General features: G+C 37.6%; 1 protein-coding gene across 3 annotated transcripts in view; it reads right to left on the reverse strand.

Annotated features, from left to right (window-relative positions):
• Positions 1-5,689, reverse strand: part of LOC131148496 (uncharacterized) — a 30,094-nt gene extending 24,405 nt beyond the window's left edge. The window contains exons 1-6 of one of the 3 annotated variants that reach the window (XR_009134995.1): positions 5,127-5,652; positions 4,373-4,696; positions 4,160-4,208; positions 3,562-4,069; positions 3,081-3,159; positions 1,745-1,983 (exon numbers count right to left, since the gene is read on the reverse strand). Coding sequence is in view for 1 of the 3 variants with exons in the window: in XM_058098208.1 (XP_057954191.1) it covers positions 1,798-1,983; positions 3,081-3,159; positions 3,562-4,069; positions 4,160-4,208; positions 4,373-4,696; positions 5,127-5,447 (1,467 nt within the window). In the remaining 2 variants the exon portion in view is untranslated. Of the gene's footprint in view, positions 1-1,667; positions 1,984-3,080; positions 3,160-3,561; positions 4,070-4,159; positions 4,209-4,372; positions 4,697-5,126 lie in introns of those variants that run through there. The other 2 variants (XR_009134994.1, XM_058098208.1) reach the window with 2 other exon arrangements.
• Between the last annotated feature and the right edge of the window lie 18,743 nt (positions 5,690-24,432).

Raw genomic sequence — 24,432 nt, forward strand, 5'->3', positions numbered from 1 at the left:
TCTTCACTCACAAAGGACACAAGTGTCAAGGGAGAGGGCCTTATTAGGTCTTCTCTTCTAAAGCAAATGCAAACAATTAGTATTAATTCTTTCAAGTATTGCAGTCCAAATAAAAGGTTTTATTTTCTTAGGGAGTGCTACAACCATTTCCCGACCAAAGAGATGTTTTTAAACACCAATTTCCCAAGACCCAAGCCTCCCTCCCTTTTAGGCCTACAAATAGTATTCCAACCTACAAGATGATCTCTACTACTCTCACCCCTGCTTGACCACAAAAAATCCCTCATTAATTTCTCTAGCCTCTGCACCAATCTCACAAGGACTCTAAAAAGAGAAAGGTCAAAGGGATGGAACATAGACAAGGGTTGATGAGGGTAATACGACCCCCTAAAGAGAAGAAAGCTCCTTTCCACCCATCCAGTCTCCTAGCCACTCTTAAAAAAATGTTCCAAAAAGAGTTCACATTGGGATTACCACCTAGGGGACACCTAAATAAGCAATAGGTTGCGTCAAAATGGCACAACCAGCAGCCTAGCAAAAGGATCGACATTAATACCTAGAGCCACCAGACTGCTTTTAAAGAAATTAATTTTCAACCTGAACACTCAAACAACTATACGATAGTCAACAAATTAGAGAAGCAGCTTGTGTTATCTAATAGGAAGAGAATAGTATCATCTGCAAGCTGAAGAAGAGAAATGATGCAATTCTCATAACCTACCTAAATCCCCTCCACCAACTCTCTATCTACACCTCTCTCAATCATCCTACTCAAGACATCAACCACAATAGTAAAGAGAGAGAGAGAAAGAGGATATCCCTGGCTTAGACCCCTGGATGCATGAAACCAAGACTTGGCCTTATGGTTTACTAAGATAGAAAAGACCACAGAAGATAGACACCCTCTAATCCATTTCCTCCACCTCAGGCTGAAACCTCTAGCCATAATCCTGTCCAAGAAGCTCCAGCTCAACCAATCATAAGCTTTCTCAAAATCCAATTTCAACACAAGACCCCTATTATTCCAGCTCTAATACCATGTTGAAGTGTCAAATAAAATGGAAGACCTAATCACAATGATAGGTCTCACCCTTTATTTATAATATATGTCGAGTACATACCAATGACCATAATACCCTCACTAACTCACATTTATTAAAGTAACACTAACAAGGTACATATCTCAAAGTTGTTTAGCCATCTATTAAAAGCTTTGGATACCTGGCATAATTTAACGAAAACTGAAAAGTCCTAGAAAAATCATCCAGCTAAAGCAAAGGGAAAAATCTGCATCTGAATTTTTTTTTTTGGGCATAGGCTACACAAATACTAATTAAAACCCACTTCAAAGGAGCTCTAATGAACAAATTCTCCATCATGCCCAAGCAACCAACACTATTAAAAGCTGGAGCAAAGTGAAGTATTGTTGAACTTTTATAAACTAAAAAGGGCTAAATTATGTAAAATAAATTACATGTAAATTTTTATGCCTAACTCCCCATAAAAAAAGATAAATTTCTTGCACTGGTTTGTTGCTAGACACTACAGCTTTGCCATTGTTGGCCCAACTGCAGACACTATCATGCAATCAACTGTTTATCTGTTTGCTCAATTAATGATATTAGTAATTTTACCAAGTAATCAAATGAAAAAGTAATACTGTATAAGTGTACAAAAATCATAAATATTAAGTATATCAATTTTAAGAGGTCAATATAAATCAAGTGACTATCCTAATGCATACATATCTGTTCATACACGCAGAGGACCAGATATTTAGTCTCTTTTAAATAGCAGCTATACAGTGGATAACTGTAAGATTTTTCCTTCATCCAAAGCTAACTTCTTGTGCAGTTTCCGTAGATGATGGGTGAAGTCCACATATAGATCCTTTAGCTGCTTAGCTACTTTGTATTTTTCGGTTCCTGCCTTCACAAGCTTTAATTGATCAAGATTTTCAACATTTCTTCCTTGTGGTTTACTCTGCAAAATTTCAATAATAAAATCAATATGTGAAAAATACTTACGTTCAATACAAAGTCAATGTTATGAGGGAGAGTCTTGGATCAATGGTAAGGTTGTTCCCTTGTGACCTGTTGGTCACGGGATCAAATTTAAGGAAACTGCCTCTCTACATAAAAGCAGGGGTAAGGCTGCTTACACTGTGACGACCGCCCTTGCAAAGCGAGGAGCCATGGTGGCCCATGGACGCCCTTTTTTTTTATACAAAGTCAATATTATATCAAATTGTGAGATCTTTTAAACAGACCATTTGAAGTGTCTCAAGACCCTTATCTTTTACCATCTGTTTGTTTACCTCTTTTTTTTGTTTTAGATGCTTGTTTTTAACTTTTTATCTAAGCCTAACAGCGCAATTAAATAAAAACACGTTCGCTTTTACAAGCACTTTCTGCCATTCAACTAATCTACGACAATGCATGCTGTGATCATACAGAAGCATCAATATTAAGATTTAGGCAGCATCAAAAAATCACTTCAACAACTAAAATTTGCTCTCATGATTTCAGATATTTCCAATAATACGACCAAAGCACTGCAAATTCCATGAAAAAATGCATTTTGGCCAAATCAATGTTGCTCAACAGAAATTCTACACCACATATGTTTCAATGAAGCCACTAAAATAATCTCCCTATCTTTGAAATAAATATAATATGTCAAAATAAAAATTGATCTTTAATTGACTTTGAGTAAGCTTAGGCTCATGACAATGTCTTCTCTCAGTATTCCTGTGAGTTCATTCTAGTACCATTTGGTTTTTAGAGGAAATTCTCGTGCCAATGGATAGAAATGATACCAACACAATCAATTAGTCAATTATTTAAGAATTAAAAGAATCCTACTATCATTCTCATTCATTTCAAAAGTTGTATATCTAATCTTTCACATTTCTAACATGCTTTTGAAATGTTTAAATTTCTAGGCGGGTTGATTCCACTAACTAAAGAAAATTAATACTGGTTTACTCTATCACCAAATGCTTCCTTTTGATCCAATCCCATTCCCCAAAAGAAATAAATAAATAAACGAGAATAAGAATGTAAAAGTACAAAAATTACCACGGATGATAGCATTAAGCTTTCAACTATTATTTTCAAACATTCAATCTTCAGTTTCATTCCAGTTGTCACCCACGGCCTACAAAAAAAATGAATGAACAGACAACCAAAGTAGGGCATCAGACAAGTTACACTTCAAGATAACTAACTCAAAATTAAAAGTAACAACCACTCCTAAAGCTAGATATTTACATTACGAGTTGCAATAAAAGAGTGTGTGTGTGTGTGTGTGTGTGTGCGCGTGTATATATACATACATACATACAAATTCTTAGATCCTGTCATGAATGGACTAAGTTAAACAAGACAGTAATCTTTCATATGCACGATAATAATTAATTTAATGACTAATGTTATGCCAGGCCCAAAAATTATTTTAAGAAGGCAATATCACAGTTCTAGTATAGAGTTTCTTTTAAACATTTTCAAAAACATTAATCTGATAAATATAGGCATACAAAGGTGCAAGGATTATGCATACCTTCCTCTTGAGGATGCGATAATGTGGCTAGGATTATTTATAAAACTGCATATTGTCTCAAGCTCTTCCCTCGAATCCAAGACAATTATTCCCTTAGTAAATGAGTCTGATGAAAAACTTGGGAAAATGTATGCTTGCGGTGAGATAGAAATCCATTTGTTCATGAATTCGACAATAGTTGATGGGGATAAATCTGTCTCCAAATTCTCAATTAAAATAACGTAGTGATTACTAGTTTCTTGAATGATACTGAGATATGCATCCCCTTCCCTATCGTTTACAATCAGTTCACAACAACCACTTTCTTGAATGATATTGAGAGATGCATTTTCTCCCCTGCCGTTCATAATCCTTTCACAACAATCTCTTTCTTGAATGATATTGGGAGATGCATTCCCTCCCCCATCTTTTACAATCCTTTCACAACAATCCCTTTGTTGAATGATATTGACAGATGCATCCACTCCCCTATCTTTTGCAATTGTTTCACAACAATCCCTTATTCCAGCTACCAAAGAAGAAGGAAAAAGCTTAAAAAGATATTAGGAATATATCATATCTGTAGGAATATATCATATTTGTAGTGGACAAAACAAACCTTCAGATTCCTGAGCTGCAGTTCCAGACTGCCTAACAATGTTTGTTTCCTACAAAATAGACGGCGATGGCAGTAAAAATTCTGAGATGAAGAAAGGAAGCAATAGAGCATGCAATCTTATCCAATGTAATGTCTTAGTTACAAGTAGTTAAGAGCATGCATCAACCATATACTGAACGCAACATTAAATATCAAACAACAGACAAAACTTGCCTTTAGTTTGCATTGAGAGAAACATGATTCATGCTCGACAGTTGGGATAACGATATCTATGGAGCATGTATTTCCATTGCACAATGGGGCACCATTTTCAGAAGATGAGCTCAGAATAAGCCTGGCAACCTCAATCTTCTTTCTCGCTATACGTAGAAAAGAGGCTAGGGTTGGGTCCATTTGAATAGTTGGTCGGATTAGACAAATGTCCGCAATACCACAGGGAGTTTTCTCACCAGCTTGTGGACCATGTTGCCAGAAAAGCAAAAAAGTGCACAAGCACTCCTCTTCTGCATCGTCAAAATGGTGCTCCTTATATTGAACCTATCATAGGATGCACATAACATATGATTGAAAAAATAAATTAAAAAAAAAAGAGGAAGTTCATTCAGCAAATTATAATAAATAGCATTCAATATTATATAAGACTTCACACTTAAGCTGAAAGTAACACGCAGCATGCAATGACCATTTCCCCCACGAAAGCAACAACCATTCCCATGCAGTTCATCAATAATTATTTCATCATCCAATTTCATTTTCCGCTTTGCTTTGTGGATCATCTCGATGCCTTAACTAATTCTTTACTTTACACAATGGAAGAAAATTCACGAAGGAATTTCCTCCAATCCTTCAAGAACAACAAGCAAACACCTTCTTAAATCTTTCTGAATTTAGAATCGAACCAAAAAAAAACAAGAATAATAGGAAAGAAGAACCCCGGGGGTGGGGAGACAAAGCCGGAAGGACTAACATCTTCAATACAGGCGTCGTAAAAGAGGACGGAGTTGTCCTCAGGGAAGAGGCAACAGCCGCAAACCATGAGGCCTTCAATGGCCTTGCGACAGTCCCGGTCCTGCAACTGCACGGAGCAGGGACGGAACCTCCACTGGAACTCGTCGAGCTCCATTGAGGATTTGAAATCACCGGCAAGGAAGTGCTCGTCGTGGCAGTCGGAGAAGCTAACGTAGTTGACGATGAGCCTATCGCCGTCGAGAGCTAAGCGGACGCTGTACCAGGCGTCGTCATCCGTCGCTCGGAATTCCAGGCCTGAAACTGCTTCTTCGGGGCTCATTGATGCAAGAAATCGAAGGAAGGAACCGAGAGGGAATGGGAAATTCCGTCGGCTCTCTAGTCGCGGAGAACGCTATGTGATTGCTTTCTCTTCTTGTTCCGGCGACAGGGCTCTTCGGAATTGGAGATTCCTTTTCTTTTCCCCTCGATCTTGAATCCTAGGAAGGAAAAACGAGAATGTGCCGCCTGCGGCCTCCTGCGTGCTCGAGTAAACTGCCAACCGCGTAACACCAAATCATCTCTTCTCTCTCTCTCTCTCTCTCCTATATTTATACCAGTGCGGTGCACGTGTATCCCACGTTTTTTTATATTTTTAACTTTCAAAAAATAAATTAAATAATTCATATTTTCCCCCCTTCATTCCCGTGTTATGTCGGAAAACGACAAAGAATGTAATAGCGCAGCAGAAAAAATAATACAATAAACTTCATTTTAGTTATTCCAACTCTTTAAAATAAAATTGAAAATAAAGTAATTTGGTAAAAGATTCAAGTAATTTCTCCATTTAATAATTTACCCTGGATTGTCAAAAATGAATAAATTACCTAACCACAGTGCTTTAAAGTCAATAAAATTAAAATTGTTGTTGTTCCTAAAATTTTTGGATGTGATTTCTAATAAATAAAATTTATACCTCACTGTTTTTTCTGTTGCTACCAATTAATTTATTTTTATTTTCATTAATTTTTGTTTATTAGATTTTAATTTGTATATATTTGAATAGTTTGATTGAGGATACTTCCAAAGAGCATTGCCTTAATAGTTTTGTTAGATAAAGGAAAGCTCTTGTATAAGTGAAATTAAAGTATGAAATATCTAGTTCTTGCATAATTAATAAATTAATTACACATGAAAATCGTTTAGGTACCTCGTCACCTAGCATTGTGCACAAACTTAATAATTGATCGCCTCCTCCATTATCTACAACAACTAACCCATTGGTGTATACGTGTGCAATGTCCACCTCCCACGAGTTAATTGACACATTTACCTAACGTATGGTTCAAATGAGATTAAAGTGGTAGACTGCAATGGTACCACGAAAATAGAAGACATTCCCTTCCGAGACACGGGGTTTCGGGGGCAGCGCCCAAGCGGGGGGTATGGGGGGCAACGCCCTCTGAGACGGTATGCCCTATCCAGTGTGAACGGTGGGCACGGTATGTCAAAAACAGTCACTAATGTCAAAGACAGCTACTAATGTCAAAACGGCCACTAATTTCAAAGTCTGCCACTAATGTCAAAGACGGCCACTAATGTCAAAATTGGTCACTAATGTCAAAGTCGGTCATGGTAGGTAAGCTACCACCACCTACCATGGTAAATGAGCCACCCATGTGCTTCTTCCACGGACCAAAGACTATAAATAAGACCCCCTCCCCCACCGGAGCACCATACACATCTCGATTGCAAGATTGTGTCCTCTTTTGTTTTTTCTATTTGTTGTCTTTTCGCCATTGAAGCTCATTTAGTGAGTGCATGGTTGGACAGATTGTTGTAATCCGATTGTTGTAATAAAACTTTGTGTTATCTCTTAAATCGTTTCTTCAAAACAGATCTTAGTGTTGTTATTCTACATGGTATCAAAGCTGAAGGTTACTAAGAAGAAACAACTATAATTGTTGAGACGTTGCAATGGCAAGAACTTCATCTTTAGCTATTGCATCTCCACCAGCACTTCAGATACGTCCACCAACATTCACAGAAGGAAAGCTAGACGGCATGAACTACACTTTTTAGAAGTTCAAGATGAGTGTTATTCTGGATTTATATGAACTACTTGATATAGCTTAAGATATGGATCCAGAACTGATTGGCACACCTGATCCCACCAATCCTAAGGTTATCATCCCTCTAGATGCTACCCTCGTCAAAGCATGGAAGAGGCAGAATGCAGATGCACTTTGTGCTATTGTCACAAGTGTATCCGATTATGTACTTACATTGATTTAGAATACATCCAAGGCTACAGATGCTTGGAATGGTCTGAATAATCAATATGAAACAAGGAACCAGACACGCATTCAGAACTTGGAGAATCAACTTGCTGCAGAAAAGCTGCATGACAGAGAATTGGCAAAAGTATTCATCACCAAAATAAAAAATATGTGTGATCAGATGGCAGCAGTGGGCATTACAAAGACCAGTGAGGAGTTAGCTTGAAGATGTTTTGAGTGCTGCCATCAAAATATGACAGTCTGGTAATCGCTTTTAACACGCAAATTAGAACTCCTGCACTAACCTTTGAAGAATTATGTGCTTTACTGCTAGAGGAGGAGATGAGGCTAAGAATCATAGAAAATGAAAGCAGTAGTGCTTTCATTGTGCAGATCAAAGGCAAGGACAATAATGTTGAAAAGAAAAAGGAAAAGAACAAGAAGAGATTTTCTGGTACGTGCTACTACTGCAAAAAAAAAAAGCGGGCATGGAGTCAAGGATTGTAGAAAACGTATCCACGATGAAAAGAACGATACGTTGAAGCCTACATGGAATGTTAGACAAGTAGCAAATTGTGCTGAACCAAAATTAGATATTTTCATGGTTACAGAAGAAATGTGCTCAACTACTCAAATAGTACCAGGAGATTGCTCATGGGTACTTGACAGTGGAGCTTCCCGACACATAACCAACAAAAAGGACTAGTATGGTTCCCTTAAGCCTCTGCAAGAACCTATGAATGTGATTGTTGGAAATAATGCAAAGTGTCCAATAGAAGGCATTGGATCCATTTCCTTAAAAACCATGAATGGCCAAGGTAAAACTCTTTCAGATGTCCTTTATGTTCCTCAAATTAAGAGGAATCTTTTATCTGTAGCTATTATCATTAACTGTGACTATGAAGTATGATTTATGAAAACAAAAGTTGAGATCATTGATAGCAATGACAGCATTGTGGGTGAAGGTATTCGAAAGAATAACCTATATGAATTTGTGGCACTTGCCGCAACAACTAGAGATACAACAAGCAGACTTTGGCATGAAAGGTTTGGAAACATCTCCTATGCAGTTTTGAAGGAGATGCAGAGAAAGGAAATAGTGGTTGATTTTCCTATAGTCGTTGATACTGCAGAGCCTTGTGAAGCTTGCATGCTGGGCAAGCAACATTGTATGTCATTTCTACAAGAGAGCAACAACAAATCAAAGCTTCCTCTAGAGCTGGTACATGCAAATCTCTATGGTAAAATGACTAATCCTGCACTAGGAGGATCTTTCTATTTTATGCTTAGATGGATGAGTGGTATAACATTGAAAGATAAATTAAGGAATGAACATATTCATGGTAAGTTAGGTGTAGCTCCTATAAAAGATAAAATAAAAGGGGGTGGGGGGGGAGACGACTTAGATGGTATGGACACTTGCAACGTAGGCCTTATAGTGCACCTGTGAGGAAGAATGACTTAGTTACCATGGAGGGCAGTCAAAGGCATAGGGGTAGACCTAACATAACTTGGGAGGATATAGTGAGTAAGGATTTAATATCCTTGAATCTATCAAAAGAAATAATTCATGATCGCATAAATTGGCAGAAAAGGATTCATGTAGCCGACCCCACTTATTGGGATTAAGGCTTGGTTTTTTTGTTGTTGTTGTTAGTCGACGATTATAGTAGAAAGATGTGGGTGTACTTTCTTCATGATAAGGCTAAGGCATTTGTAAAATTTAAAGTGTGACATAAAATTGTTGAATATGAGACAAGTTTGTAGTTAAAGAAACTTCGAACAGATCGAGGAGGCGAGTTCACATTAGGGGAGTTCAACAATTATTACAGTGCATTTGGCATCAAGCGCCAATTGTCGGCACCGAAAACTCCATAACAGAATGTCATTGTGAAACAGAGAAATCGCACTGTGATGGAGATGGCTAGAGCAATGATGAAGGCATAAAACCTTCCAAAATCATTTTGAGCAAAAGCTATTAATACAGTTGTGTATATCCTCAACCAATGCTTCACTAAAGATTTGGGGAACAAAACACCTCATGAGGCTTACTCTGGTAAGAAACCATCCACTTCTCATCTTAAAACATTTGGTTGCAAATATTTTGTGCATGTTCAAGATGACAGTCGAAGGAAGTTAGATGATAAGAGTCGAAAGTGCATCTTCTTGGGATATAGTACAGAATCGAAGGCATATCGTCTGTATGATGTAGAGGCAAATAAGATCATCACAAGTTGAGATGTGGTATTTGATGAAGGATCACACTCGGTGGGAGATAGAGATCGGCCCACTTTATCATCAACAGATAAAGTAACCCATCATGTACCTCACACAAAGCAGCAAATTGAGGTGAATGATGAAGAAATTCAAAACCATCCTGTTGTACTAGTAGCACCTGTTCAGAAGCCACACCCCAAGTGGGTACAATAACTCTTTGATGAAGGTAATCCAGAACCTGTGAATCAAAGCTCACAACCTGATGTACCTCGAAGGTCGAAGAGAATAGAGGAACAACAATGATCAATAGAACACTTGGTAAATATGGCCTTAATGGCTAGTACAGTTAAGGAACCAAGTAACCTAAATGAAGTGCTAGCTGATCTGAAGTGGAGAACGGCTATGAAAGCTGAATATGAAAGTATCATAAAAATTTATACTTGGGAGATTGTGGATCGTCCCCCTTATAGGAAGGTAATCGACATGAAGTGGATATGGAAGGTAAAATATAAAGCCGATGGTACTTTAGAGAAGAACAAAGCACACCTTGTCGCACAAGGATTTTCTCAGGTGGAAGGTTTTGATGTTACTGAAACCTTTGCACCAATAGCTCGCATGGAAACAATCCGTCTGGTTTTGGCTACTACTGCACACAAAAGTCAGATGCTATTTCAAATGGACGTGAAGTCTGCATTCCTCAATGGTCATCTTAAAGAGGAGGTTTATGTGATGCAACCACCTGGATTTGAATTTCCAAATTCAACCAACAAAGTGTGCAGGTGGAAGAAAGCTTTGAATAGGTTGAAACAAGCACTCAAAGCTTGGTACCAGAGGATTGATTCTTTTTTCACCAATTATGGATTTTGTAGAAGTACCTCTAATGCAAATTTATATGTACTGAAAGAGAATGGGATGTATGTAATAATTGTACTATATGTAGATGATCTTGTGCTTATAGGTGACAATGAGGAGAAGATCAACAACATCCGTGAAGGCCTATGCTCAAAATTCGAGATGACAAACTTGGGGCTACTCCACTTCTTCTTAGGCATTGAAGTGCGGCGGCATCTAGGAGAAATCTTTATTTCTCAGCAACGATATGCTCAAGAGTTATTGAAGGCATTTGGGATGGCAGAATGCACTCCAGTGGTTACTTCAATGGAAGTAAACATTAAGCTCTCCATTGAATATTCATCTCCATTTGTCGATACAAAGAGGTACAGAAGCCTAATTAGGAGTTTGGTGTACCTGTGCAACATAAGGCCCGCTATCAGTTTTGCAGTTGGTATTCTGAGTATATTTGCAAATAAGCCACGAGAAATTCACTAAAAGGCTGGAATGAGGGTCCTCAAGTATATAAAAGGGACTCCTCATTTTGGCATCTCTTATACATTAGGGAACTCCCTAATTGGATATTGTGACTCTGATTGGGCAGGAGATATTAATTCTAGAAAGTCAGTTTTCAGATATTGTTTTCTCTTTGGGAATAGAATCATCTCGTGGACAAGCAACAAGCAGCCAACAGTGTCTCTATCATCCATAGAAACCAAGTACAAGCCAACTTGTCTCACCTCATGTGAAGCTATTTGGATAAGAAGATTTCTTACTTATATTGGGATAACGATAAATGTCACAACTCTGATTCACTGTGACAATCAAAGTTGCATAGCTATTAGTAAGAACCCAATGTTCCACGCAAGAACCAAGCACATTAAGATTTAGTATCACTACATACTAGAACTCATTGAGGATAAGGTTGTTGATATGGACTATTGCCCAACAAAAGATAATCATACAGATATCTTCACCAAAGCATTGGGTAGTTCCGATTTCTAGAAGTATCGGGATGCTCTTGGTATTGGTCCAAGAGCGTAGGTGGACATTGAGGGGGAGGTGTTGGTGTATATGTGTACGATGCCCACCTCCCACGAGTTAATTGGAACACTTATCTGACGTATGGTTTAGATGAGGTTGAAGCGGTAGACCGCAATGGTACCATGAAGACAGAAGACGTTCCCCTCTGAGACATGAGTATTAAGGGGCAGCGTCCCTAGTGGGGGTATGGGGGTAAACGCCCCCCGAGATAGTATGGCCTATCTAGTGTGAACGGTGGGCACGGTATGTCAAAGATGGCCACTAATGTAAAAGATGACCACTAATGTCAAAGTCAGCCACTGATGTCAAATACGGCCACTAATGTCAAAGTCAACCACTAATGTCAAAGTCAGCCATGGTAGGTGAGCTACCACCACCTACCATGGTAGGTAAGCCACCTATGTGCTTCTTCCACGGACCAAAGGCTATAAATAAGACCCCCCCTCCACTAGAGCACCACACACATCTCGACTGCAAGATTGTGTCCTCTTTTGTTTTTTCTATTTGTTGTCCTTTTGCCATTGAAACTCAATTAGTGAGTGCATGGTTGGATATATTGTTGTAATCCGATTGATGTAATAAAATTTTGTGTTATCTCTTTAATCGTTTCTTCAAAACAGATCTTGGTGCTGTTATTCTACATAATCTGCCTCTTTTGCTTGTTGCAATTCTCGTTGGCTTTTGTTTTAGTTTTTCAGGAATTAATTGAGGCCTTTAAACTTGTGTTCTCAAATCCTATAGCATCCATGCACCATTCTACTTTCTAAAATCATATTTTTTTTGAGTTGAGGTTAGAACAATCTAGCTTTTACTTAGTGTTTGCTTTCTTCAATATTTTATGAGGTTCATCTTAATTAATTGATGTTGTAGCTTGAACCTTGTCACTTTGATATCTTTCATAGTTGCAATAAAATTTCATTGATGTTATGGTTAGTTATTTATTGGCAATTTTTTTAGGTAATTTTCTTTTTGAATTTGTTGCCAAGAAAAACCTGGAAGAAGAAGATCTTGATTGGAACTTAAGCTTTCACGTTGTTAATTGTATAAAATAATTGTTTTACCCAGTTGAGCATGGATGACAATCTCGTTAGCATTTCAACAATTACGGGTTGGAGTTGTTGGCCATAGCATAAAGAGGAAGTAATACACAAAGTAGATTGTAGTCCAGGATTGCATTTGTCATTAAATTCCATTAGAATCTCAAACTCCATGCATAGTGTATCCTTATGTTCAATTTTGAAGTTTTCGATCTATTGAGCAAATTAATTAGCATACCAATGCCCCTTATAGAGAGATGTAGGTTTGAATTTGAAATATGGAAGAATTATCAAAAATCATGTGACTAAGGAGGAGTTATTCTCATTTTCCAAGAAAGATTAAGACAACTGATCGTCAACAGTTCTTAGTGCACCCCTTGTAACAAGCAATACAATGTACAACAACACAACATTCAAACTTGATAATGGTGAAATGTGATTGTTTTGTTGTGTTGGGAAAATGTAGGAAAAGAAAGTAATCAAATATTCTTTTTCTTAGTGCACCCTTTGTAACAAGCAATACAATGTACAACAACACAACATTCAAACATGATAATGGTGAAATGTGATTGTTTTGTTGTGTTGGGAAAATGTAGGAAAAGAAAGTAATCAAATATTCCTTTTTTTTTTTCTATATGTACATGTAATATGTTTAGTCCATGCACTATTTAAGCTTCCTAAATAAAAATTAGTACCAAATAGAAATATGATTTTGGAGGAAAAAAGTAATACAATTATCTCAAATGTATAATGTTTTGTAACCACTAGATTTATAGAATAGAGCAATAACAACAACAACAACAACAACAAGAAGTTTGTACTAAAATTGTAGAATATTGCAGCAAAAGATATAAAGGCTTTTTGGAATCGCACACCTTTCCCATATGTAAGTTGTAAAAAAAAAAAATAGACTTATATAGGCAGCTTCTTTTGCAATATTAGCTTGAGAGAAATAGATGCTTAGCCTGCACTAGTTAATACTTCCTTTGAGATCATGATTCATGCTGACACCAGTCAAAAAAAGGTTTTAAAATGCTTACTCTTCTATTCTAATCGAAGGTATAAATAGCCACTGTATAAGGTAGGATCCTAAAGTTTAGGATCATGATGGACTAATCTAGGAGAGCAATAAATACCTAGATAAAATTAATAATCACAAAGATTCTAATATATTATGTACAACCAACAACAAAGGAAACAACAAAGAAGAAGAAGAAGGAGACAACCTTGGATTATGGACAGAGGTGTAATAGCTTGGAGATAATCACTCAAGCACTCCCCCTCAAGTTGGTGCATAGATATCACTAATGCCCAACTTGTCGAGACAGTTGTTAAATGTTTGTTTGGACACTGCCTTGGTCAGCACATCAGCAAGCTAGGCTTAAGATTGTTGACTTTTTTGGTTTGATCCTTGTTTTGATGCTGACAATGCACATGTAACTTATGTGCGTATTTAGTGTGTGAATAGGTTTTCATTTCAACACAAACATAACATACCAAAAAATGGAAGCCAGCAGGGACATAATGCTCACACACTCCTAGCGAACTCCATGGATATTGAAGAGTAAAAGAAGAAGACATTTTGATTCTACTTGTATTGCAATTAAGTTTTTATTATTTGGTCTGCAATAATACATGCATCTGCATGATATGTTTGGATGCTCAGATAGGATCATAATTTGACCATAGGGAATCAAACGACCTTAGGGCAACTTACACTGATTAGAAAAACCTTTTCCATAAATATTAAAATCATACAAAAGGTTTTAAAATAATTTAAGGTCAAATTCAGGGGCAAAATAGGAATTTTGATGCCTTTGGTCGACCGACTAGTTCGAGCTTTAATCAGCTCAGTTGACCGAACTAGCCCAGAGTCAAAAGTTTGACCTAGCTCGGATGGCCAACCATAAAATGAACGTACCTTCCACGGTCGACCGAACCATGGAACTTGACTTTTCTACTGTCCCCGGGCGACCGAACTTGTAGTTCAAAAATGCCTTGGTTGATTGAACTTGAAAGACTGGTAGACTAAACCTTAGGACGGGCGACCGAAATCACGAAGGAAAGGAAAATCGCCTGTCTCAGCCGACCAGTCATTGCCCATGGTCAACCGAACCCAAAAAATCACTTTTACTCTTTGTGAGTGTTTGGTCAACTGACCTTAGGCGTCAGGCGACCAAACCTCTTAGGTTCCCGACTTTCTTAAAAGCTTAAAAATAATTAATTTTTAATTAATCAATTTGAAAAATACCAAGCGTGTCTCCAACGGTCATAATTTCCTGAAAAATTATAAATACCCCTTCATTTGCTTTTATTAACAACTTTGATTAACCAAATTTTCTCCCAAATTATTTTCTTAATAAATGTTCCCCTACTTATATTTTAATTGCAAAATCATTTTCGAGGTAAATGTTTATACTCTCCAAGCTCTCTTTGATTCTTTTTTTGAAACATTTTTAAGAGAGTATTTTGTTTGGACATTTATTTTGATTGTGTTTATTGCAAAAATAACTTCATAAATCTTAATTTCTCCAAATACTTTTCATTGCTAATCTTTGTTGGAGAAATACTTATTTTATTTTGATCTTTGAAGCATGTATTGCATATTTCTCTCAACATCAAAGATCACACATCTTCGTTTTTGCAAAAATATTATTAAGACCAAAAACACTAGGTTCTCCGGTTTGTCTTTGAAAAATATTTTTGGGAGAGTATTTTATTAGGGTTCAAATCTTTGATGCTTTTTATCATATATATCTTTTGTTAAAAATTGGAATATATGTTTTACACCCTTTATTTACTGAGCATAACTCATATCATATTAGAGTGTATGTATTTGAGCTTGTGTACATCTCTACTTGTATTTCATAAGCATTTTTATGTACAAAAATATTTCATGTATCTGTTGGGTCCAGCCTGTTAATTGAACTGGGGAGTCTCAGCCTCGTAAATGAGACAGGTTTGGTTTAACTTGAAAATTGAATTGGGGAGTCTCCGCCTCGTAAAGGAGACAAGTTGGGTTCAGCTTTGTAATTGAACTGGGGTTTACCTTGCCTTATAAGGAAAGGTTGTAAACGACTTCTGCTCCTCCCATTTAAGTGAGCAGGGATAGTGGAATCTTTGGGGGGTATGCCCAAAGTGGGGACATAGGCTGGTTTGGCCGAACCTCATTAACAAATATCATGTGTTTCTCTCTCTATCTCATTTACTTTTTGCACTTTAATTTCCATATGTGTATGCTTGTTTATTTACTGTTATAATTATTTGCATGCATACATTTGAGTTAAATGAGATATGTTGCACGTGTATGTTTAAACGAATAGCTTCATCATTTTTCATACACGTTATTATATTGAATGAGATATAAATTGTGGTGAATCAGTGTAAATGTTTAAATTAGCCGAAATATTTTTAAAACCCAATTCACCCCCCTTTTGGGATCACACCAATTCCAACAGAGATTGAACATGAGGAACTTCAATAAGCTTTGCTTCCAATTTCTCCTTGATAAAATGTCTATCAACCTCAACATATTTAGTTCAATCATGTTGAACTAGGTTGTGGGCAATATGACATGCTGCCTTGTTATCGTAGTATAGTTTCATAGGACTTATCTGCTTAATATGTAACTCTTGCATTAGATTCTTGATCCATAATAATTTGCATACTGCCTTGGCCATTCCCCTGTTCTCAACTTCAGCACTAGATCTAGCAACCACCTCTTGTTTCTTACTTCACCATGTAACTAAATTTCTACCTACAAATGTGAAGTATTTAGATGTAGATCGTCTATCCTTGATTGACCTAGCCCAATCAGCATCAGTATAAGCTTCAATATTCAAGTTGTCCCCCTTTTTAAATAGAATTCCCTTTCCTAGAGACAATTTCAAGTAGTGCAAGATCCAGATAACAACATTCATATAATCTTTTTCTGGAGAGTGTATGAAATGACTAACCACACTAAGTACATAAGCTAAATCAGGTCTAGTATGCGCGAGGTACATTAACCTCCCAACTAGTCTCTGATAACGTTCCTAGTTAGCATGAACTTGATTTGGATGGGTACCTAGTTTCAGATTTTCTTTCATAGGAGTGTTGTCTAGACTACATGCTTTCATACTAGTTTCTTTCAACAGATTTAAGGTATATTTTTGTTGAGACAAAAAAATCCCTTTCTTTGATCTTGACACTTCAATTTCGAGGAAGTATTTTAATTGATTGATATCTTTTATTTCAAACTCTTGGGCAAGATGACTCTACAATGCCTTCTTTTCTTCAGGATCATTTCCAATCACTATCATATCATCAACATACATAATAAGAGTTGTGATGGCTTCTTTATTATTCTTCAAGAAGAGAGTATGGTCTGAGTTGCTTTGATTGTATCCAATAGACTTCATAAAGTTCTTGAACCTTCCAAACCACACCTTAGGGGACTACTTCAAACCATATAGGGACTTCCTCAATTTACAAACCTACTTGTTTCCTTTGATATGCATAATATATCCAGGAGGCAACTCCATATATACTTCTTCTTGGAGATCTCCGTGCAAAAAAGCATTCTTTACATCGAACTGTTATAAGGGCCAGTCAAGATTCACAACTAGAGATAGTAGAATATGAATAGTATTGATTTTGGCCACGGGTGCAAATGTCTCCTTATAATCAATCCCATAGGTTTGAGTATATCCCTTGGCAACAAGCCTTACTTTGAACAGTTCAACGGTACTGTCAACTTGGTATTTAATAGTGAAAACCCACTTACATCTAACGGGTGTCTTCCCTACAGGTAAGTCAACCACTTCCCATGTTGAATTCTTGTGGATGGACCTCGTTTCTTCATTCATCGCTTCCCTTCATCTAGGATCTTTCAAAGCCTTTTGCACACTACTAGGAATAGATATAGTAGTGATTACGCGTCAAAACTGCGTAATTGGGCATCTTAACCCGGGCTTTACGGTTTATATTTTTAATTAAATGTCTAAAATTGTTCAATATTTTAATAAAGTGCCAAAATCATCATTTTTGAATTTTATTGCACTATTTATGAAGTTTTGGTAATTTTTTGTCGCAGGAAAATTCCCGGGAACCAAAACCAATACTTGTTCGTATTTCATGCATAACTTTTTCGTCCGAGCTCCGATCGAGACGATTCGAATTTTTAAAGAAATAGGAAAGGATTATATACAACTTTAGTGTTTTGAGTTTTGTGAGAAAAGGACTCCAGAAGAGTCAAATTTGCGATGAACAGAGAATAAAAAAAATGAAAAAAAAAAGTACAACAATTCGGGTCAAGTTATCGGGTCAAGTTGGCTGGATCCGGGTCTAGGGCTTTCTTCCCCAATCTTTATTTATTCTTCTCTTCCCCTCTTTCCCAGATGTGCCCTGCGCACCAAGCTCTCCTCTCCTCTCCTTTCCTCTGCTATTCTTCTTCTTCTTCTTCTTCTTCTTCTTTGGTTTTGTTTTTTTTGTTCTTTCAATTTCTGCTTTGCTCCTTCTTTGTTTCCCTTTATTTCTCCCCTGTTTTTCCTTAGTTTTGCCTTCCCCTGTCTCCCTAGTCTCCTTCCATAACAGTCCTCTCCACCCTCGACCAGCCACCATAGCAGTCCTCCTCAGCCCACCGGAGTATCTCCATCACAGCAGCAGCAGCACGCCTCTGCCCTGAGAACACAGCAGCCCCTGCACGACACCGGCAGCAGCTCTCTGCTGCAGTAGACCACAACACCCGAGAGGAATTGCCTCAGCTCCAGCCGAGTACACCTGCTGCCAGCACCAGTTCTCCACAGCACAACAGCAACCACTCGAGCAGTCATCCTCCGCACCAGACACAGCCAACCTCCCCTGCTCTTTCTCTCTTTTATTTTATCTTTTGTTTTCCCCACTCTCTGTTTCTCTCTCTCTTAATTTTTTTATGTAGTTGATTGCTATTCTAATTTTTAAGTTATCAAGTTATGCAGTTTTGCTTCTCTATCTTTTATTTTTTTATTTAGTATTTGGCTGAATATTAATATGATGTTGGCGTGTTTTGCTTTAGTATTTAGTTTTCGTTGTTTAAGTTATTTGTTTAATCAGATTAAGTTTGGGTTCGTTATGAAATAAAAATAAATAAATAAATAAAAATTTTTTTTTTCTTTGTTTTAAAGAATTTAATTAGTTGTGTTTCAAGAAAGTTTAATCTTTTGTTGAGTTCCGGTTTAGTTAGGGTCCATTTTATTTAAGTTTATATTTTTATCATGTTCTGTTGCGAAAAATTGTGATTTTATTTTCAGTTCTTAGTTTCGGTAAGGGTCCGGTTTTTATTGTGTGCGTGAGTGTTTGACTAAGTTTCCATTGCGTGTTTTAATTCCGTGTCCAAAGTTGCCATTTTTAATTAGTGTGTGCTCCGATGTTTCCTTGAGTAGGTTAGAGTTTCCATATTTGCTCTTTAAATTGAAGCATGCTAGTTTTAGGACTTTAATTTAAGTTTTTGTTTAAGTTTCCAAAATTCTAAAAAACCCCGAATCTGAACTGAGTTCAGTACATTTTTAATTTCGATTGGAAGAACGTAAATTTTGAGATTAAATGCATTCCCTGAGGAGACGATCTAGTCCTTGGGCTTAATATTACACAACAGAACTCCTATACTTAGGATAACTTCCGAGCTGCTTATTTTTCAAGTGAGTCAAGTTTTTGGCACCGTTGCCAGGGAATGTCGGTCTTAGTGTCAAATTTGCATTTTTCCCGTCATTTTTGTTAGTTTTATGAAAAAGAAAAAAAAATAAAAAACAAAAACAGAAAAAATTTTGAGTTTTGAAAAATGGCTGCACCTGCACCACACACGATAATGGATTTTTTGCAGCTTGAATATGCCACTGCATCCTCTTCCACTGTTTTGCCTTATGATGAGCTTAATTTCATGATGCAGCGCGGGAGGACGTCAATACTACCCGAGTTCTATGGGACGGAATCTGAGTGCCCCTACCAGCACTTAGCAGAGTTTGAATTAACCTGCAACATATTTTTCTCTCATGTTAGAACTGACGAATCTACTAGACTGAATTTATTTCTTGCTACTTTGCAAGATAGGGCACTGATTTGGTTTCATTCCTTGAGATTGCACTCTATCATTAATTGGGTTGATATGGAGCGTGAATTCCTGCATGCATTTTGTCCCTCACAGAGAACTCAATTTTTGCCCGAACAGATTCTTAATTTTGTGCAGCAGGATGACGAGACATTTTGGGCTTGCTGGGAGCGATTCAAGGATCTACTAAGCACTTGTCCACATCACGGGTTCGACTCATGGAGATTAGCTGATTATTTTTATACTGCTTTTACCCCTGATTGCAAGTGTTTTGTCCAGACTATGTCTAATGGAGAGCCCGTTAGCGAGGATCCAGATCAGGTATTATCATTCTTTGATTACTTAGCTGACAATGTCCCACAGTGTAACACACGATACACTCAGGCACCCATGACTGCACATCCTATCAGCACAATTAGTGGTGGTGATGCATATGAACCACCAAACTGCCCAAACAACCCTCCGCCTCAATATCAGCCACAACAGATCTCTCCGAGCTGTATGCCGTCAGACCTTTTCGAGGATAGCATAACACAGATGGCGAACATGCTCCAGCAGTTCATGCAAACTCAAGTCGATCATAATAATGAATTGCGGGACACCATTAATGCGATAAGCAAACAGTTGGACGTTTTAGAAAATGAAGAATTGCCCGTGAAACCTCAACCTAGTTTTCAAGAGTACCAGCCGCCACACCAACAACTACACGATGTTTCTCTTGAGATAGCAGAGGCCCCCACTACTTTGAGAAGCGAGAAAGAATTTCCCCAACCTGAGATGCTTATCGTCGAACAACCAGTTGTCCCAGCACTAGAAGTCATGGCTGAACTAGAAGAGTTCAAAGAAAAATTAGAGGAAACGGGGCCACAAGCGGAGCATTTAGTTGATGACGAGACTAATACTCATACGGAGTACCAACCTGTGGTACCTCCTACTCCGAGCTTAGAAATCGTGAAATCGTCACTCCCGCCTGAATCAGATGTTAAGGAGCCTAATGTAGAGGCAGACTCTTGCAGTGGTCTGATGATATGTACACCCGATAAAGAGGGTGACTAGTCTGGTGAGCATATAATTTTCAAAGAACCAGGTAAAAACTGTAATGTTAATGCTTCTGAAGAACTACAGGTAATTATTCCGATCACTTTCTCTCAACCGTTAGTTCGTAAAGAAGCACATTTCCTGGACACAATGTTGAATAAAGACCCTTTCTTATCCACACACGAGGATCGACCTGCACACAAATTGTTTGGTATTTTGACACGCATTAATTCATTTGAGGTTGATTTTCGTGCAGGTATGACGACTAATCGTTTGTGTCGGCTTGAATTTGGAGAACCGCCGATGCAAATTATAGACCTGCGACCACCAGACGAAATTCCTCCTGAGCCTCCGCTAGACAATTGTGATGTTTTTCTTTCCCTTATTTTCCTTTTATTTTATCTTATTTTATTTTTAGTTAGTTTTCAGGACCATTTTCTCATAAGTTCGATTTCTATTATTTCGCCACTCATGTACACTTTACTTTTCCCGTGCACAGTATTTTTTTTTCCCCTATGCTTTCACATTGAGGACAATGTTCCATTTTAGTTGGGGGGGATGAGCATTCGCATGTAACATTGTGCACGTACACGTACCGGGTTTTATATTTCAAAAAAAAAATCAAAAATACAAAAAAACAAAAAAAGCAAAATAAAAAAAAGAGAGAGAAATAAAGGAGGAGCACTGAAGGATTACATTGCATTATGTCATGCTTAACACTGACTCATACCTTTCGCATACTTGCATATAACTTAAGAATGACACACTTGAGTCAATCATGTGTAGTTTTCTCTTTATATGATCTTATGACTCCATGAAAAATTGATTGGTAGTACATTCGTGTTAATTTGGTTATATAATTTCCTGTATCTACATGCATCTCACGAGGCTAAATAAACACGTTCACGTGATTCATTGCACTTAGGGTTTCCTGTGAGCATTGAGAGAACATCTGTGGAGACTATGACACCTTGTGAGATATCCTTGAGCTATTTATCGTCCTTTTGAGCGTTAATATCAAATCAGAGTTCATAAAACTCAATTCTCTTTTTGAGGATGATTCCTTGTATACTAGTCTCTGTTTTTGATTTGCTAGCCTAGAGGTGACACCTAGTGGGGAGATAGAAACCTAGGTCTTGTAGCCTACTCAAAATGTGAAGGCTGAGCCACCCCTAGAGATAGACTTAATTCATGAACTTCTATTCGAGCTCAATTCCCATTGATGGTATGAAGATTACAAAAGAAGTGTTAATATTGTCCTTATTGCTCAAGAAAGGACAGAAAATAAAGAATGAGCAGAAAAAAGAATAAGCAATACACATGCACATGAAATGAAATGTCAATGCCGGCCCAAATACATATCACAAAAAGTCAAGGACAACACATATTTTTCCACGTATGAAGATTCTTCAACCGATTAATGCCTCAGATGTATTCACGACAAGTTTGTGAATGAGTTGATCTAGGGTGTTCTCAGTTGGATATGGCGAGTAGGTGAGAAGATGCTAGGGTGAAGGACCCGACACCTCATAGATAGGCTAGATCCTTTCCAGACTAGTCCACTCCATATACTTAGCGTTGTTCCTTTTAATATGTGGGATGTTTGATCGCGACATTCCTCCTCACATATGACGAGTGAATCCATTTTCTTTGAGTGTTTTTGAGGGTATACCAGTTAGGCCGAGTCAAAGCGACCGATTTGTAGGTGTCCACTGGCGTCCTAGGTGTACTGAGTCACACACATCACACACACCTCGAGAGTTTACCTGTTTTTACTCGAACTTATATGATTGCATTAACTCTGAATGTGCCACTAATTAATTTCATGTGAGTATAGTGCTCTTAAATGACATATAAACGATGAAACTTGCATAAGTGACGTACTTTGGAGTCGTGTGCATTGAATATGAACGAGCTTGTGTGAAATTCAATTATGTTCTTGTATGTGAAATGGTATAGTTATATCACATGTGCATTGATTTCATGATCACCGGAGTTTGTAGTTGTAGGCACCACCCTGAGATTCATTCACGTCATTTGCTAGAGACTAGCAAAACGTTAGTTGGGGGGGTGTGATTACGCGTCAAAACTGCGTAATTGGGCATCTTAACCCGGGCTTTACGGTTTATATTTTTAATTAAATATCCAAAATTATTCAATATTTTAATAAAGTGCCAAAATCATCATTCTTGAATTTTATTGCACTATTTATGAAGTTTTGGTAATTTTTTGTCGCAGGAAAATTCTCGGGAACCAAAACCAACACCTGTTCATATTTCATGCATAACTTTTTCGTTCAAGCTCCGATTGAGACGATTCTAATTTTTAGAGAAAGAGGAAAGGATTATCTACAACTTTCATGTTTTGAGTTTTGCGAGAAAAGGACTCCAGAAGAGTCAAATTTGCGATGAATAGAGAATGAAAAAAATGAAAAAAAGAAGTACAACAAGTCGGGTCAAGTTGCCGGGTCAAGTTGGCTGGATCCGGGTCTAGGGCTTTCTTCCCCAATCTTTATTTATTCTTCTCTTCCCCTCTTTCCCAGCCGTGCCCTGCGCACCAAGCTCTCCTCTCCTCTCCTTTCCTCTGCTATTCTTCTTCTTCTTCTTTGGTTTTGTTTTTTTTTGTTCTTTCAATTTCTGCTTTGCTCCTTCTTTGTTTCCCTTTATTTCTCCCCTGTTTTTCTTTAGTTTTGCCTTCCCCTGTCTCCCTAGTCTCCTTCCATAACAGTCCTCTCCACCCTCGGCCAGCCACCATAGCAGTCCTCCTCAGCCCACCTTAGTATCTCCATCACAGCAACAGCAGCACGCCTCTGCCCTGAGAACACAGCAGCCCCTGCACGACACCGGCAGCAGCTCTCTGCTGCAGTAGACCACAACACCGAGAGGAATTGCCTCAGCTCCAGCCGAGTACACCTGCTGCCAGCACCAGTTCTCCACAGCACAACAGCAACCACTCGAGCAGTCATCCTCCGCACCAGACACAGCCAACCTCCCCTGCTCTTTCTCTCTTTTATTTTATCTTTTGTTTTCCCCACTCTCTGTTTCTCTCTCTCTTAATTTTTTTATGTAGTTGATTGCTATTCTAATTTTTAAGTTATCAAGTTATGCAGTTTTGCTTCTCTATCTTTTATTTTTTTTATTTAGTATTTGGCTGAATATTAATATGATGTTGGCATGTTTTGCTTTAATATTTAGTTTTCGTTGTTTAAGTTATTTGTTTAATCGGATTAAGTTTGGGTTCGTTATGAAATAAAAATAAATAAATAAATAAAATTGTTTTTTTTCTCTTTGTTTTAAAGAATTTAATTAGTTGTGTTTCAAGAAAGTTTAATCTTTTGTTGAGTTCCGGTTTAGTTAGGGTCCATTTTATTTAAGTTTATATTTTTATCATGTTCTGTTGCGAAAAATTGTGATTTTATTTTGAGTTCTTAGTTTCGGTAAGGGTCCGGTTTTTATTGTGTGCGTGAGTGTTTGACTAAGTTTCCATTGCGTGTTTTAATTCCGTGTCCAAAGTTGCCATGTTTAATTAGTGTGTGCTCCGATGTTTCCTTGAGTAGGTTAGAGTTTCCATTTTCGCTCTTTAAATTGAAGCATGCTAGTTTTAGGACTTTAATTTAAGTTTTTGTTTAAGTTTCCAAAATTCTAAAAAACCTCGAATCTGAATTGAGTTCAGTACATTTTTAATTTCGATTGGAAGAATGTAAATTTTGAGATTAAACGCATTCCCTGAGGAGACGATCTAGCCCTTGGGCTTAATATTACACGACAGAACTCCTATACTTGGGATAGCTTCAACCACTTCCCATGTTGAATTCTTGTG

Source organism: Malania oleifera, chromosome 2, assembly GCF_029873635.1.
Source record: "Malania oleifera isolate guangnan ecotype guangnan chromosome 2, ASM2987363v1, whole genome shotgun sequence".
Lineage (NCBI taxonomy): Eukaryota > Viridiplantae > Streptophyta > Magnoliopsida > Santalales > Ximeniaceae > Malania > Malania oleifera.